The sequence below is a fragment of the Eulemur rufifrons genome, chromosome 2, assembly GCF_041146395.1.
Source record: "Eulemur rufifrons isolate Redbay chromosome 2, OSU_ERuf_1, whole genome shotgun sequence".
Classification (NCBI taxonomy): Eukaryota; Metazoa; Chordata; class Mammalia; order Primates; family Lemuridae; genus Eulemur; species Eulemur rufifrons.
Genome location: NC_090984.1, coordinates 10,834,107 through 10,851,549, shown reverse-complemented (window position 1 = coordinate 10,851,549; position 17,443 = coordinate 10,834,107). Strand labels below are relative to the sequence as shown.

Genomic DNA, 17,443 nt, shown 5'->3' with positions numbered 1-17,443 from the left:
CTTCATGATGAGAGGGGAAAAATATCAAAGCCCAGGGGTGATACAAGCAGGGGAATTTGAAATAAGACCCCAGTCACTTAGGAGGAACCCTCGAAGGGCTCCATCTCCCAGGGTGAGAGTAAACTGAAGTGGAGGAGACTGAACGTGTGATTTCAGCTTAAATTCAAACTGGCTTAGTGACCTTGCACCCCACAAGCCTTTAACTTCTTTTAACATAATTCAAATTGTAAAAATATTATTTCAAATATGACAGCCAATACCAAGGCAAAGATAACCAGACAGACAAAAATCATTGACCCCATGAGTGAAAACCAGCAGAAACAACAGGCAATATAATAGACACAGATACCGCAATGATCAGACACACACTATAAAGCAACCAGGCTGATTATGTTTAATAAACGTAGTATTTTAGTAACCATAGAAACGCAGTGAAGAAAACTTAGGAGAGAAAAGACTGGGTGTTTTAGATCAGACACAAGGTCAGGGTAGTAGAACTGTAATGCTTCTGTGGGTTTGCTTCTGTGACTCAAGAGCCTCAAACCTGCCTCTTATATCCCTCTTTAATCCTGGTCCTTCTCCTGCTCAAACACCTCCCATGGCTCCCTCTGGCCCACAGAAAAAAGTCCATCCTTGGACTCTGGGAGAACCCACCATCAGTGTGGGAGCCCTGTGTTCAGCCAGAGAGTGAGTCAGGCTCCTGGGCTCAGGGACACCACCCCGCCTCCACCAGCCAGTCCCACCTGCAGGTGCCTGCAGTCCCCGCGCGCCCCCTGCTGGCTCTGGGTGAGGCGCAGGCACAGGTGACAGCGGTTTTATTCCTGGGAATCTGCAAAGGCAGGTGGGAGGAGGGTCGGAGTGGGTCTTAAGCCTGCAGCGCTGAGTCACTGCAGGTCTCCGCTCAGCGGCTCCACCCGCAGCCAGAGGCCGCCCTCGGCTCGCAGGATCAGCTCCGACTTCCTGCGCGGCTCCGTGTCGTGGGGCAGGACGCGGAAGCGCAGCAGCGTGAGCGCCAGGACCACCTTCATCTCGGTCATGGCGAAGGTCTGCCCGATGCAGTTCCTGGGGGTGGAGGTGGGGACAGTGACGGCACCCAGGACCCCCATGCGGGCCCCATCGCGCCTGGAACCTGGCCCGGGGCCCCCACCCCACCTGGATCAATTTGAGAACAAGACAGGGCCGTAAGCTTCCGTGGGACCCCCACGTGGCCTTGCATGTCCTGGCCCAGTCCCCAGCCCCTACTCAGACCAGCAGGCAGGGGAGTGGACTCAGCACACCCTTGTTCCCGGGATCTTATTTAAACCCCTGAACCCCTGAAACACACCGCCCCACAGTCAAGTCTCTGACCAGGTTGCCGCCAGGTTTACCACCCTCACCTCCTCCCACCTCTGACCCCCGCTGGCCTCACCTGGGTCCCGCCGAGAAGGGAATAAACGCCAGAGGTGAGCTGTTCTGGGGGTTTTCCGGGTCGAAGCGGAAGGGGTCATAGACCTGGGGACGGGGCAAGACAGAGCTGCCGAGTGGGGTCTCTCAGGAATCACAGCCACCCCCAGAAAAGACAGATGTGGGCACAGTACAGGGGGTGTCTGATTTCACCAGTCAGGACCCCTCCCCCTCCCCAGGTCCCAGGATGGAGAAGGGGGGGAGGGGCAGCACCTCAGGGTCCGACCAGACTGACGGGTTGTGATGAATCCCAAAGATGCTGATGGCACAGATGTTCCCTGTTGGCAGGAGGGGACAGTCAGGACAAGGTCCAAGCTGCCTGATGGGACCACCACCCTGCCCAGGAGCCTCCTCCCCCTGCCCCTGTGGGCACCTTTGGGGATGATCCGGCCGTCTGGGAGCACAATGTCCTTGGTGCAGCGGCGGGAGATGACAGTGACTGGGGGGTGCAGCCGCAGACTCTCTTTGACGCACATGGTGAGGAAGGGCAGCTGGGCCAGGTCCTCCCTAAGGAGCACCCGCAACGATTATCCAGGGAGCGAACACAGCCCTACCCCTGCCCCGTGAGACCCTCTCACCTCCCTCTGACCCTGAGTCATACAACAAAATTAACTCCAGAAGAATCAAGGATGTAAGTGTCAGAAAATTAGACTCACAAAAGCACTAGAAGAAAACTTGGCCTGGTAATTTTAGCAAAAGCAAAACACAAGTAAAGGGTATCCTTAAAAGTGTTAATGCATCTGCATGAAAACGTTTTAAAAATTACAAAATAAACTAACAAAAGCCAGGGTGGGCGGGACTCTCCAAGAGGGCCTATAAGTTTATTTGAATAAGTAAAGTCCACTTCACACTCTAGGGTGGGATGACCTAATATTATAAAAGTGTCAATTCTTTCTAAAATAATCAATATATTCAACACAATCCAGTCAATATCAGGCTGCATTTTTCTTTAGAATTTCACATCCTTATTCTGATTGGAAAGAACAAACCTTGGCTAGAGTTAGATCAATTTAAAAATAAAAGATCCAAGAAAGGAAACACAGTCCACCACATATTAAGACCTATTACAAAGGCATAGCATTATACTAAAAATGACATAAAAAATTTTTTTAAGTCTGTGGTACCGCTACCAGAACAGAAGAACAGGTCCATGGAACAGAGTAGAGAGCTTTCCGTCAGGCACGTGATAGGTGAAAACTTAGCATCTCGTAAAGGAGGGTCCACACACCCCTGGGCAATGGATACTTGGTGGAAGGTGCTCAGACAGTTGGCAATGCGGCCACAAAAAGACCAGACGCTTGTCTACTCTGTACACAGGGTGGAGTCTCTTCCTAGATGAGAAAGGTAAGACTACAAAGCTAAAATAAGATAACATAAGAGATATTTCTGTGACCTAGGAGTAGGAATTCTTAACACCCCAAAAGCACAAGCAGAAAGATCAAACAAAAAATATACATGAAAATTAAGAATTTCTGTGCAATAAAAGAAACCATGGAGCAAATTACATTCTGAGGAGCGATTCAGAGGAGATATTTACCATGAATATATAGTTCTAGAACAATGTCTTGAATAGGTAAGATATTCCTGCAAATCAACAAGAGAAAGGACAGGTGAACCAAGAGAAAAGTCGGCAAAGAATATGACCCAGGAACTCACGGGAGCCCAAATAGGAGATATACTAGGAGGTGCTCAAAGTCGCTTGTTATCAAAATGAAAATTGTCTAACAATGACACGTCATGTCACATCTATTCCAGCAAGAGTTAGCAAGGAAGGTAATGCTAAGGGTTAGCTGTGGATGGGGGTAGAGGAAACTCATGCACTGACGGTGGTGTGGACAGGAGCTGCCATTCTGCAGGGCAACGGCCAGTGCACGGCCAAGGACAGACCACGTGTGTTTTATGGTCCAGCGAGCTGGCTTCCACGTACAGATCCCAGAGAGACCCTCAGACACGGAGACAAAGAGACATGTACAAAGATGTTCATTGCACTGGAGAGACGGAAGCATCCAAGGGATCCAGCGCTGAGGGGTGAGGGAGGAAAGAATCATAGGATGGTTTAAGCAATAAACTCATTGTACTTAGAACCATGAATGGCTGATAAACTCACAGTGCTCCATTTCTGAAAATTTTAAGAACAAACACAAGATCTGTGACGTAGCAACATATTTGGAATTTTAAAATACATGCCCCCCAACAACAAATTTTACAAATAAAAGGCTCTATCTCTCTAAAACATATTGTTGCAGGGCTGGAAGTGGGGTATTGGGATTAAATTGGAAGAAATAAGAATTGCATGGAAAAATGAGTAGAACGGACCATGAACAGAGGAGTGCGGTAAACTCTCCTCTTGACAGCTGAGGTCAAAAGACTAATTAACTAAAAGTTTCAAGAGTATTTTTCGAACTGGTCAACCTGATTATACAGGTCAAGTGGAAAAGTAAGAAGTCAGAAAATACTGTAAAAGCAAACTAATGAGACAGGACCACTTTGATCAAATACAAAAATGTTTTTAAAAGTGTGATAATGAAGATTCTTGGTGCTTATGTATGACTAATAAATAAATGGAACAGACTAGAATCCAGGAGCAAACTCAAATTTATACGTAAATTTAGCTTATTGTGAATCTGCTATTATTTAAAATCATAGGACAAGTACGAAATAGTCATTACATTCTTTTGAGATAATGCATTAGCCATTTTGAGAAAAAAATAGATTCCTACCTCAGTACTTATTCCAACATAGATTTCATAGGGGAAAGGTATTAAATATAATCAATTAATAAAATATTAAATAAAATATTTTTAAAATACATAAACGCATTACAGGAAAGCACACAAGAGTTTTACACTTTATTATTAGAATGTGAAAGCTTTTCTAAGCATGGTTTTTTAGGAAAAACAAACCCAGAAGCTGTAAATGAAAGAATTGATAAATTTGACTATAAGTAAGTGAACCAAACCAAAATAAATAAGGCAAAACCAAACATACAAAGACAATCCAAGGAAGAATTTTGCATAATGGAGAAAATAAATAATTTTCTTAATATGTAAAGAGATTTTATAAATTGATAAGGAAAAAAACTAGAAAACCCCAAAGTAAGGAGGGAAAATTATGCAAACTGACACTTCACAGAAAAAGAAAACTGCATTGTGAACACAATACTCAACTTTACTCATATTTAAAGTGACATTCATTAAAATAGCAAAGTCTTATATTGCACCCATTAGATTGGCAGATGTTTTAAAGTGTTGTAGAGAAAACTGTTGTGAAGAATATGAGGAAATGGGTATTCTGAAAATCTGTGTGTAGGAGTGGATTTTCCAAGAGCTATTGAACTATAAAACTCAAGTGATCTTTGATTCAGCAACTGTACTTGTAGGAATTTGTTGTTCAATGGTGCTCACACGTGTAAGCCATGGTCAGCGTACATGGATGTTCACTGCATCGTATTTCTTACAGCAAAAGGCTCAGAACTATCCAAATGTCCATCAATGGAGAGAAGTTTTCACAAATTATGCTGCACCAGTATGGTGGAATCTTATACAACTAGCAGAAAGGAGGAACCAGAGATCACCAGTCCCATCACAAACTGGGGGCTAAATCAGTAGAGAGATATAACAGGCAATTTGGCAATATCTATTATAATGGAAAATGTTTACATAACGTCCTCAACAGAGGGGTGAGCTGGGTAAACTGAGGACTGGTACGTAGCACGCAGAAAGGAGGAGCTCCCAGACACTCGTTGAGAGAAAAGAACAAGTGACGATGTATACATATATATATGTAGACTATATTGCCCAGGGAAAGGCCTAGAAGGGCTTACGACAAATGAAACAGATAAGATTAGGCTTGAAGGAGAGGATAACAATGGTGGACTTAATCTTCCCTGTAATGTTTTCTTTTGCGAAAACGGAAAATAAAACTTGTTCCTCTGATTGTCTTTTCAATTCAAAACTAATTTTTCAAACTTCATGCTGGAAAACTGAAAACATCCTAAAGCTATATTGTCAGTGCGCACCTGAGCGCTCTGTGTATACTGCTAGCTGTGCGGAAACAGAGCGAGAGAACGAATGCACGAGGGGAGGCAGACTGAGCGGGCGCACGTGGGTAGAGACGGACACTGGAAGGACCCAGGGAGCCATGAGGCAGGACTGGGGCTGGGGTGCTGGCACAAGAGGGAGCTTATACGCATCGTAGCCCTTTTGTGCTGTTTCAGTGTTTACCAAGTGCATGATTTCCTGAAGGTGAGGGCAGCACAGAAACAGGACAGCCGTGCTGAGCAGAGCCTGGAGGCTCATGGCAATACCTCCAAAGTGTTCGTCTGGTCCAACGCCTCCTCTCTGTCCCTCAGCCCTTGGACCAGAATGTACCCCCTGGACTCAGAGCTCCCAACTCATCCCCTCCACTTTTCCCCCTTGTAGCCACAGAAAGATATTTCTGATACCGCGATCTGACCTGGACCTCCCCTGCTCAAACATCTCCCGTGGCTCCCCATTGGCCTCCTATGTTAGTCATGGAACTCTCTTCAAGAAAAGAAAAGTTCTGTCCAGCTGCAAGAAGTGCAATGAGCTGCCAGCCCCCAGCTACAGGGTCTTCAAGTTCTGCTGCACCATTCAACCAAGGCCACAGTGTCCTGGAAAGGCCCCAGCCAATGACTGAGCATGAACATTCACTAGTGCCTGACCATGTCTGACCTCCCTAACAGCAGCCTCTCTGCTCACATTTACCTTTGATCTCGTATCAACTGCTCAACAGACTAGAACTGGCACACCTCATGTTGAAGTCCAAGCTCCCTTTCTTTTTTTTTTTTTGAGACCGAATCTCGGTCTGTCACCCCAGCGAGAGTACAGTGACATGATCATAGCTCTCCACAACCTCGAACTCCTGGGCTCAAGTGATCCTCCTGCCTCAGCCTCCTGAGTAGCTGGGACCACAGGTGCACACCATCACGCCTGGCTATTTTTTTCTATTTTTAGCAGAGATGCGGTCTCACTCTTGCTCAGGCTGGTCTCGAACTCCTGACCTGAAGCGATCCTCCCACCTCGGCCTCCCAAAGTGCTAGGATTACAGGTGTGAGCCACCGCGCCCGGCCTTAATTCCAATCTCTTGACATGGTTTCCACAGCATTCCAAGAGGGGCTTCCATTGCCAGCTCCAGCCTCACCCGGAGGCCCTCTCTGTGCCTCGCACCGTGCATTTCACAAGGATTCAGACACTTTTACTTCCCCAAACACACCAGCTCCCTCGGGGATGCTTCCACCCTGGCCTTTGCACGGCTGTCCCCTGGAGTGGAAGCGCTGCCCTGTCCCCATGCCCAGCGTGGTGAGTTTGTGCTCACTGCTTCCCTCCCAGCCTCTCCTGCTTTGCCTCCTGGCCCAGCCACGCAGAATTAAGACGGGACTGGGCACCACGTCAGGAAAGGGCAGGCGGTGTGGACGTGCCTACTGAAAGGAGAGATGGTGCCCTTTCCCCACTAAGATCTCCGTGAATCCGTGGAACAGACTATAACGTGGAATTAGAGGCGAGCGCAAAAACCAAAAAGAGTGAAGTCTTGGGGGGGAAATGCAACTGTAGACAGAAAAGCCAGGAGGTGGAGGAGCAGTTTCTTTACTGCATACCTGCTGGGTGGCATATGTTTTATACACATTGTCACTAAATCTCCAAGAAGCCCTGTTGGGTAGAAATGTGCCCCATTTACAAAGAAGAAAGGGGCTCAGAAAAAAGACTTGATTGTACTAATGTCACATAGCAAGTTATTGGGGCAATAAGTATGGACTCCTAGAACTTTCTTCCCCAAAGCCTGCAAGCTTTCCCTTGCTAGCCAGGCGGGGTACCAGGCCCTGCTTCTGGGCTCTGCTCCTATTGCCACTAGGCAATAATGGCAGAGTCAGCAAAAACCGTCTTCCCGTTTCCCCACCTGCCAGCAGAGCCAATGATAACAGGCTCAGGAACAGGCTGTGAGGACCTGCACTCACCATTCAATCTCTGTAGGCTCGCGGTCCCTCAGCAGCTCTCGCACCTCCTGCCGGCAGCGCTCCTGGTGTTCCGGGTGCCTCGCAAGGTTGTACAGGATCCAGGAGAGACCACTGGCCGTGGTGTCATGGCCTGAGGGGCAGCCAGGCAGGCTTGAGTCTCTGGGCTGCTCCAGCACCAGGGTGTGGACAGCGCCCTACATTGAGGCTCTCAGGGAGGACGAGGGTGGGGGAGGAAGGGCAGAATGGAGTGATCCAGGGTCCACCCACTGCATCCCTGGGATGGAGAGACCCCTGTCCCCACTGTGGTCCCACACTGGGACGCTCACCCTCGAACATGAAGGTATCAGCCTCTGCTCGTATGTCCTCGTCTGACAATTCCTTCCCATCTTCATCCTGAAGACAGAAGGCAAAACCCCTAATCACACCAGCTCTGAGGGCACCTGAGTCTAACCTGAAACATTCCTGAAGACCCAACGTCCAAGCAGGATGCCGCCATTGTCATCTCCAGATCTGTCACCCATGTTTGTTAACTGATCTCCTGCCTCTTGCTTGCCACTCCCAGGCACCTTCTACACTACACGGTCACCTCTGCAACTTATCTCTCACTTGTCCCGCCCTTCCTCAAGTACCTTCCATGGCTCCCCAGTGCCCTGTGGATCAAGTACAAGTTCATGGATCTGATATTTGACATCAATGTCTAGTCCACCTCTTGAATTCAGGTCCCAGAGGGCCCCACCTTGGCCAGTAGGAGCACATCGATGAAGTCCAAAGTCTTGGACTTGGCCTTGGCCTTGAGGAAGTCATCAACACCCTGGCTCTCAAGGGTGCGGCGCCGTTCCTGGATGACGGCATTCGTGAAGTCATGCACCAGGTGGCAGGCCCTGCGGAAGCACCGTCCGTCGGGAGTGAGGTAGTACAGGAAGTCCGTGTGCAAGATTATCTGCCGGTGCCGTTTCACTGCGAGAGCACTGAGCCCCAGGACGGCGGCGATGTACTCGCTGGGACTCCTGCAGGACCAGGCCGGAGAGAGGAAGCAGCTCCGTGACACACACAGAACCCCAGAAGCGCCTCCCAGACAGCATCCCCGGACCACGCTCCATCCAGAAGACGCTGCCTCACGCCCACTTCTCTCTCCACCTCCACTCTCTGTGAGCTGCCTCATGTCCAGGTCCCCAGGGCAGAGCTTGGGCATCATGCTCATTTTCTCTCTCTCTTATGCAACATCCAGTCCTGCCCATTCTTCCTCAGTTTCTCCCAAAACTTCCCCATCTTCTCCACCGAGCTCAGACCTCCTCCTCTCCACGGTCCTAATCCTCAGGTCTACATGACAGTCAATCCTCTGTAGAGCCAAATGTCCAAGCTCAGCTCGGACCAAGACTCTCATCTGCTCAAACACCCTCCATGGCTCCCTGGGAACCTCAGGACAAAATTCCTACCCCTCTGCCTGGCTGTCCATGTCCTTAAGACCCAGCCAGTGCCGACCCTCCACCTCCTTTCCATGGCGTCTCCTTACCACCTGTTGCACATGCTCTGCTCGTCCTAGCCTCCCTGCCTTCACGCACACGCCTCCACCTACCTGGAAGAACTGCTCTTTCTCTCTGCCCTCCCTGCTTTTAATGCTTCCCGCCTCTTCTGGGAAGGCTCTGGTCCGCTCTCCCTCGTCCACTTAATCGCACGTCCCCACACCCTGGGCAAGGACTCACTCCTGGCAATGGCTGTCGAAGCTGAAGATGCATTTCTGCAGACTGTCCAAGGTCATGAGGCTCATGTGCTCAAACATGTCCAGACAGGCGCTGCCCTCCGAGGCCAGGCGCTGCCACTTGGCCTGGCCAGAGAAGGGCACAGAGCTGAGGCTGGTCCCTGGCTCCCTTGAGCCCCTGCCCAACCCCAACCACCAGGATAGACTCCCCCAGAAGCAGCCTCCTGGTCCTCTGCCACAGGCACCCACCCCCAGGGACGACCAGGCTTGGATGGGAGAGGAAGCTGTTACTGTTCGGAGATGAAGACCCCCAAGACTGGGATTCAGGAGACCTGAGTTCAAGTTCCAACTCTGTCTACTATGCTCTGAGTGCCCTTGGTCAACTCATTGCCCTCCCCCAGGTCCCACCTGTCAAATCTTCAGTAATAGTTAAGTTGACCTGCTTTGGTGCCAGATAAACCAACCCCTGCTCCACCACTCCTAGCTCACTTACTAGCTGGGTGAACTTGGGCAAGCTCCCTCACCTCTCTGACCCTCGGTTTTCTCATCTATAATGTGGCCATCACAGTCATCTCTACCTCATAGGGTTGTGAAAATTAAATCGGAGACAACATATATCATGGAATTGCTGTATAGTCTCTGGCATACAGCAAGTGCTCAATCTACGTTAGTTCTCATTGTCATCTCATCATTAGCATAGGGCTACATGATGGCAGAAATGTCCTCAATTTTTCATCCTTCCCCCTTTGCCATGAGATTTGCAGCTCCTTCCATTAGGGGGTAGAGCCTTTGTTTCCATCCCTCAAAGCTGAGCTGGACTTGGGACCTGCCTTGGCCAGCAGAATGTGGCAAAAAATGGCGGCATGCTAGCTCCGAAAGCAAGCATCAAGAGGGACTAAGTGTTTCTGATCACCCTCTTGGAACCCAGGCTCCACCATGCTAGCAAGCCCAGGCTAACCTCCTGGAACATAAGGGGCAAATGGAAGAGTCCAGTCGACCCACCAAGGCCAGTGAGGTTTAAAGTGGTTTGTCTTGCAGAAAGAGCTACCCTGCAATCTTCGTCACTATTACCTTAAGTTCACAGGACTTCTGTGAGAGAGACTAGAAATCACTGCCTTCCGAGCACCTATGACATGCCAGATACAGGTCTCTGTTTCATCAACTTGACCGTTCTTTAAGTAGGAATTGTTATGCCTATTTCACAGGTGAAGAAACTGAGGCTCAAAGAGGAAAAGCAATGATCCCAAAGCCACCCAGCAGAGCCAAAATTTCAGACCAGATCTGTCCGAGGTCACTCACTCCCACTTTCCCAAAGTTCCAGCTGGGACCCTGGGTTCAAGGGACTCACATGCATGATGTTGGCACTCTTGTTGAAAATCTTCACGTAGGGCTTCAGGATTTCAAAGTGGAAGGCGGGCGTCAGCAGGCGGCGGTGGCGGCTCCACTTGTCACCGGCACTCAGCAGGAGCCCATCCCCTATGAGGGGCAGCCAAGGGCGGTGGGCCTGGGTAGCAACTTCCCCTGGCCCCCAAGAGTGTCCCCAAATCCCTTCACCTGCAGTTACTCACCCAGCCAGGGTTTCAGGAAGCCATAGAAAGTCATATCCTTGGGTGTGATGGCAGCTGACGTGAATGAGGACCATCAGGGGACACGGAGAGGGGGAGGGGAGGGGATTAGGCTGGGAGATGGAGGGTCCCAGCCAGGGCTTTGCACTGCCCCGCTCCAAGCCCAGCATAGCAGGGAGGGGGCCAAGGGCAGAGGAAGCAGGGAGGACCCGGGTGGGGGGGACCAGGCCAGGCTGCAGCTGACAGTAAGCATGACACGCCCTAACATAGCACAGCACGCCCTGTCATGCCTTGACATGGCTACTGCATGGTCCAACATATTCTGCAACACCCGCGCACAGCCCAACACCCTACAAGACACCTTTAGAGGGACCTAAGACACCCTGCCTGCCTCCGCACTCCCTGGCATCTCCTGACAGGGACCTGGGACGTGGCACATGGCCTGACGTGTGTCGGCATGCTCCTGACCGTGGCCACAACATACATGACCTGCTATGACATGACACAACATGCTCTGACACGGACCCGAAATGGTCTGACGTGACCTCAACTTGCCCCACAATGAGCCCCAGATGGGACCTAAATATGGACCTGCTAGTGTCCCGGGTGTGGCCCAGACATGACCCAGACTTGCTCAGTGTCCTGCTCCACTCCACGCTAAGTACTAAGTGCTTACGGTCAAGGGCTCCTCTGTCCTCGAAGAGACCAGAGGATGCCACCCCCTCAGACGCTGAGCTCTGCCCGCCACGGTGAGCTGCCACAGCTCCCTCCAGCCCTAGAGCAGCCCCCAGGGCTGACCTGACACAGTTTACCAATCTGGGGGTCTGGCGGACCTTCCTCCGGACACCCCCTCCCTCCCAAACCGCCTTTCAGCTTAGGGTCTCTCCCAGCCGAGGCAGCTGGGGCAGCAGAGAGTGCACAGGACAAAGATGGAGGCCTCGGTATGCCGAGAGGCCTTGAGAGGTCATTGTGCCTCCCTAAGCCTCAGTTTCCTTACCCAGGAAATGTCCATCTCAAAAGGGGGTCTGTGACCTGGGCCCGGCAAATTTAAGGGAATCCTGTAAATACAGGGAATTTTCCATGAGGGTTGAGCTTCTGAGACCCACCTTTACCAGCCTGAGAGTGAAGCCATCACAGAGAGATGCAGAACTCAGAGATGAAGACAGGATCCTGGTGGCATTGTCTAAACACCTGGATCCAGCCATGCCTGAAGGCTACCCTTCCTGGACTTTACAGTCAATAGTTTCTCTTTCTTTGCTTAGACCACATGAGGCTGAGTTTCCATTACTCACAACTGAAAGCGACCTCAGTAGCCAGAGAGAGCCAGGGACCTGCCTGGAGTCACCCAGCAGGTTGGTGGCACAGCCATGTTCTCTGTTGGTTGTTTCCGTTTCCCTGCTCAGCCTGGCCTGTCCAGGGGCGGGAGAGGCTGGGAGCAGAGGCAGGGAAGAGGCCGGGGGCATAGGCTCCTGGGAGAGATACCTGAGGCCTGGAGCAGGGGGGCAACAAACTTAGGGTGGACGAGTCGCACGATGGGGTGGAAGGGCCCCATCCACCAGAGGTGGACGTCACGGAAGTAGTGGCCCAGATGCTCCATCAGCCGCATGCTCTCCTCAGTGTTCTGGGCCTGGGGATGGTCAAGGCTGACGCCAGGCCTGGCAGGGAGCCTCGGACGCTGCCACCGCCCACTGCAGCGCCCTGGCCACCACACACCCCCACCCCTCTCGGCCCCTCTGCCTGGATTATTGGTCTACACCTCTTGTGGAGTCAGCTTGTCTCTGTCTCTGTCTGTGTCTGTACCTATGTACCTCTTGTCGCTCACCCTCCTCTTCTGTGTGTCTTTCCCTAGATGGATACGTAGATGATGGATGGACGGATGGATGGATGGAGAGAGCAACAGGATGGACGGGTAGACATGCTAGATAGACATAAATGAGAGGTGAAGACATGGAAATGTGGAGAAATGGGTACATAGGTGACTGGTAGGTAGATAGACATGTGGGTATCAGTGCGTGTATGTGTGTCTTTCACTCCCTGTTTATCTGTTCCTCGCTCTGTGGCCTCCCCTCCCGCCCCCTCTCCCCTCTGTCTCCCTCGCTCTGTTTCTGTCTCTGTGTGTGTCTCTCCCCATTCCCCCAACACCTTACCATTCAGCCCACTTACCGTTCACCCCCCAATTCACAGCTAATCTCACCCCACCCCACTTTCTCCTTTGTCCCCCAACCCCAGCACGGCCGCCTGCCACCAGCTCTGGCCAGATGCCTCCCAGCTGGGCAGCAAGTGAGCTGGGAGGAGGTGCAGCCGCGCCCCTTCCCCAGAGCCTGACTGCACCGCCCCGGGACAGGTCAGCATCCCGGGCTGGAGTTCACCGGGGGACACTGTGTCCCCTCCCCGCCATCACCCCTACACGGTGCCCTGGCTGGATGCAGCTGGGAAGGACCTAGGAGACACTGGGATGGACAGAGAAGGAAGTGGAAGAAAACGGTGGACGCCAGTCCGGGAACAAAAGCAGAGACAGCGGGGCAGTGGGAGAGGACACTGAAGGACAAAGGGACACGATCTTAGCGCGGAATCTCCGGAAGCAAAGCCTGAATGGCAGATGCCTGTGCAAGCGCTTTACTGACGGAGGCACCTCAGAGGGAGCTTGGAAGAAAGAGGGAGAAGCTGAATGGGCAAGAGAAGAAACCAGGCACGTGTAGGCTCAGCTGGCGTCTCCCCTTCCGAGCTCACACACTCTCCATGGCTCCCGGTGGCCCTCAGAATCCACTCCCTTCCCTATCTCCCCTCCCCCTTTTTTCTGCCTCTGACCCTGATTGCTCCAGGGGCACCAAACTCCTCATTGCTCAAAAGCCAGGTGCTCACTCTCCAGCCTGAGGCCGTGGGGCGGGCTACCCCTCCACAGGGAACACACTTTCTCTTCTTTGCTTACAAAATTCCTACTCATCCTTCCAGACCCACTTCCAACAACCCCTCCTCCAGGAAGCCTGCGTGCCTGCCCCAACGGCAGAAACCTTGCGTCCCCTCTGAGGTCCCCCAGCCCCTGTCTCTCCCTGGAACCAGCCCTGACCACACAAGATTGGGGGAGTCTCAGCCTCTCTAGCCCTGGGTCCCCAAGATTGGGGGTGCCTCCAGGGCAGAGCCTGGGCTGAGTCTCCCCAGAGAGCCCCACAGGGGGGTTGGCAAGTCAGTGAGAGAAAGGAAAAGGTGACCAAGGCGCCCAGAGCAGCAGGGGCCCTGGGTTCTGCAGGGGCCACGCACGAGCTGGGCAGGGAGGGGCCGTCAAGTTTCAGACTGTGTCACGGCCCCACCACCAGGTGTTCCAGGTGGGTCCTAGTGGCGTTGGCAACAGACCAGGCACCGTCGGGGTGGCACAGACTGAGGAGGAGGAAGATGGGGCCCACCCACCTCTTAAACCTTGGGGATAGGTGGACAGCAGCTGAGTCAGGACCCTCAAGCCCTGTTCTGTGGGGTGACCTGCAAGGTGGCTGTCACCTCCCCAGAAGGAGCCACAGCCCGTCCCCCCTGCAGCCTCCAGAGGCGGGTGGCCTTGGCAATGAGCTGTCTGTCTGGATTCTGCGCAGATGGAGGGAATCTCTGCTTCCTCCTGCTCTCTTCCTCTGGGAACCAAGGTGCACCCCAGGACAGAGGGAGAACAGGAGGTGCGGGGAAGGACAGGGCAGTCAACAGTCAGAGAGCTGCAGGAGATGGCCGAGGTGGGCCAGGAGGGATCCATGAAATCTGGGGGCCTGGAGGTCTCAGTCATCTCAAGGGAGCATGATAGAGCTGAGGAGCAGGGGAGGAGTGAGCGGGGAAATAGAGGCAGGGAGTGAACACAGCCCGTTGCCCACGAGGGGACGGCAGAGCGAGCCGGCTGGCAGTTTGGGTGCAGAATGAGGTGCCCTGCACAGGGGGTGGGTGGGAATTTACATGTCACCCGTCTGTCCTGCTTTGTGACTCTCCCTAGCATCATTATGGAAAAGAGGTCAGAGAACATGGGCCATTGAACTGATCCGAAGCAAAGATTTTCCAAACGGCCATGAAGGGAGCCTGGCTGGCAAGAGCCTTCAGCCCACGAGCAAGCGACAGAAATCTAAGCACGATGCAGCCCAGCAAGGAGGGTTGAAAGGACACTCTTGGGAGGTAGAAGGGACCGGATGTCCTTGGTGGGGGGAAGATGAAAGGAGGTAAAGAAGGAGGCTGGAAGGAGAGGCGGTCACGGGCAGAGATGCAACACTCCAATCAATGGCTTAGGAGGTGGTGCCCTTACGGGTGACGACAAATCCTACGTACGATTCTGGCAACGGGGAGCCAATGGGACACGGAGGACAGGCCTCTGGGGATGAGGCTAGGACAGTGGGTGAGGAGCCTCCTCCCAGGGAGTTTGGCTGCGAGGGCAAAGGCCAAAGTGATCCCTTCTAGAAGGGAAAGTCGTAGACTTTGTGCAAGCTGGGCGGGGGTCCGTTGAGACATCTTGGCTGTGGAGGGCAGAATAAGCAAAAGCAAGTGCCAAGGAAAGGGAGGGACAGAAAGCACAGCCACACCTCTCCTCCAGCCCAGCTGTGCCCTGCGGGTTGGGGGAAGGGGGTCTTAGCAAATTCCTGCGGGGAGATGCACACACTGGCTGAGGCCAACAGAGATGGGCCCGGCAGGGAGCAGACCCCCAAGGAGGCCTCAAGTCCAGTGATGAAGACTGCACCAGCTGGGGGACAGGGCGGAGGCCCTGCTCCGTGCAGCCCTCCCCGGGAGCCCTCACGGTGCACCAGTGTGGGAAGACAGGCAGGAAAAGGATGCTGAGCAGGCTGGGCTGGGAGGACAAGGAGGGGACAGAGGCCTGGGACGACACAGCAGAGCAGTGAGGCAGTGAGCAGAGGAGTGAGTGAGCCGCCTCCCTCGCTTCTCTGCCGTCCCAGACCCCAGCCCACCTCCACCCCCGGCTCCCTGAGCCCCTTCCGGGCCCTGGGGACGTCCACCCACCCTGACACCCCAGTCCCGTTCTTCTGCCACACTCACCAGGCCCAGGTGACCCCAGAACCAGCTCCGTGTCGGGGGCTGCGGGAAACAGCGGAGGCGGCTGCAGGTGCCATAGAAGGCGTAGGTCCAGGCCAGGACCCGGGCCAGGAGCCAGGAGGCCCCGACCAGCAGCAGCAGCAGCCACGGGGAGGCGGCCACCGGCCCCAGGCCCAGCCAGGACAGGCTCAGCTGCGGCATCCTGCAGGGCAGACGGGTGCAGGGGGAGTTCCTGAGGCCCAGGGGAGGGAAGGGGGCTCCAGGGCCAGTGCAGAGGGGCAGGGGTGGGAGGGGTCACAGATGGGGACACAGGGGTTGAGAGCAAGGAGGGAGAACCAGGGACCCCAGGGGCAGAGGAAGAGGGAGAGGAGGGGGAGGAGGAGGAGAGAGGCTGATGACAGTCAGAAAGGCCCAGCTGAATCACTGGGAGGCTGCCAGGGGCTCAGTTACCAGGAAACCCCCAGTCCCCTGAGCTGGCAGCCTGGAGCCGCCCCAGCTTGGGCAGCCCCTCCCCACCCCAGGCCAGGACCCTCCAGCCCCGCCGCCACAGCCGGGCACCTTTCTCTCAGGAGCAACTTGTACACACAACTTCTTCTCCCCTCCTTCTGGAACTTCTGTGTCTCTGGAGGTCAGAGAACTTTGCCTGCAGGTCAGGCTAGGCTGGGCCGGCCAATCCCTGCGGGCCCAGCTACCTCCTCCCCACCCGGGCAGTGGGCCAAGACATGAAGACACGAGGGCAGGACCAGTTGGGTACAAAGAGCTCACGGTAACACACAGTGTGGGAACCAGATCTTCGCAGCTCAGCACCTCCTGTTCAAACCACGGGTGAAGGTGATTCTGGGCCCCCATGTTTACAGCCGTCCCCACCCTTCCAGGGCCAGGTAAAAGCATGAACTTGAGAGTCCAGGTGCCGCCTAAGAAGGACCAGGACAAGCTTTGTGTCAAACCATCTCCCAAGCCCCTCTCCAAGCGTGGGCTGGGAGGACGTCGTGAACCATTGCTCAGAGCAGAATTAGGAAGATTACAGATTAAAGCCTCTGGCCCCGGCCACATAGTGTGGCAGGAGTTCAAGTCCTGCCTCCTGGGTCAGATTCTGGCTACGAAGATCCCACCTGGAAGGGCAAACTTGGAGGCTGGGCTCAGCATCCAGGGACAGAGGGGAGGCATTGTGGGTGAGGCTGAGAGGGGCCGTGAGCACATGGGGTCCAGGCAGGGCAAGACAGAGCCAGGGGACCCTGAGTGGAGTCAGCCTGCTGCCCCACCCTTGCTCTGACTGTGGGCAGGGCCAGCCAGCCTGGGCTCAGTCTTCCCATCTGGGAAATGGGATGTTGGCCTTAAAGGAGGCACATCTTGTCCAGATACAGTCTCAAGTTCCCCTGTGGGGCCGTCTTAGCCCCTCTAAGGTCAAGCTCCAAGACAAGGGTGAGTTTGAAGGATGGAGCTGCTGAGTGAGAGAATTAGGGTGGACATTTCTCCTGCAATTAATTGAATGTTGGAGAGATGCCCCAACTTTCCTTCCCCTTCCATGCACATGCCTTAAAACCCTATCTGGTCCAGCTTCACATCCTAGAGGGTCTTGGAGGGTCCTGGAGCCCACCCCCCAAAAAATTGAGGTACACAGATTCTCCTCTTTCTCTGTTGGGATAGAAACAGCTGCTGGCAGGTTCATTCATCCAGAGAAAAGCTGGGGTAAGGCCGGGGTTCCCCAAACCAGTGCAGGAAGTGAGAGGCAGCAGGGCTGCCCTGGTATGTCTG

At 53.5% G+C, this 17,443-nt stretch overlaps 1 protein-coding gene across 1 annotated transcript; it reads right to left on the bottom strand.

Annotated features, from left to right (window-relative positions):
• Positions 1 to 377: 377 nt before the first annotated feature.
• Positions 378 to 16,256, bottom strand: LOC138389637 (cytochrome P450 4F2-like). Its single transcript, XM_069478136.1, has 13 exons — positions 16,139 to 16,256; positions 15,692 to 15,890; positions 12,164 to 12,308; positions 10,685 to 10,738; positions 10,465 to 10,592; positions 9,121 to 9,242; positions 8,154 to 8,424; positions 7,744 to 7,810; positions 7,418 to 7,547; positions 1,817 to 1,950; positions 1,657 to 1,721; positions 1,409 to 1,491; positions 378 to 1,062 (listed from the first exon to the last, which is right to left on the bottom strand). The coding sequence occupies exons 2-13, from the start codon at positions 15,887 to 15,889 to the stop codon at positions 885 to 887; spliced, it is 1,575 nt and encodes a 524-aa protein (XP_069334237.1). The 5' UTR covers position 15,890; positions 16,139 to 16,256; the 3' UTR covers positions 378 to 884.
• Between the last annotated feature and the right edge of the window lie 1,187 nt (positions 16,257 to 17,443).

Coding starts and splice junctions, on each gene's coding strand:
- LOC138389637 (XM_069478136.1), bottom strand. CDS start 15,889: ATGCCGCAGCTGAGCCTGTCCTGGCTGGGCCTGGGGCCGGTGGCCGCC. Junction 12,309..15,691: donor TCTGGGGTCACCTGGGCCTG/GTGAGTGTGGCA, acceptor GACCATCCCCAG/GCCCAGAACACTGAGGAGAG. Junction 1,722..1,816: donor CGGCCGGATCATCCCCAAAG/GTGCCCACAGGG, acceptor TCCTGCCAACAG/GGAACATCTGTGCCATCAGC.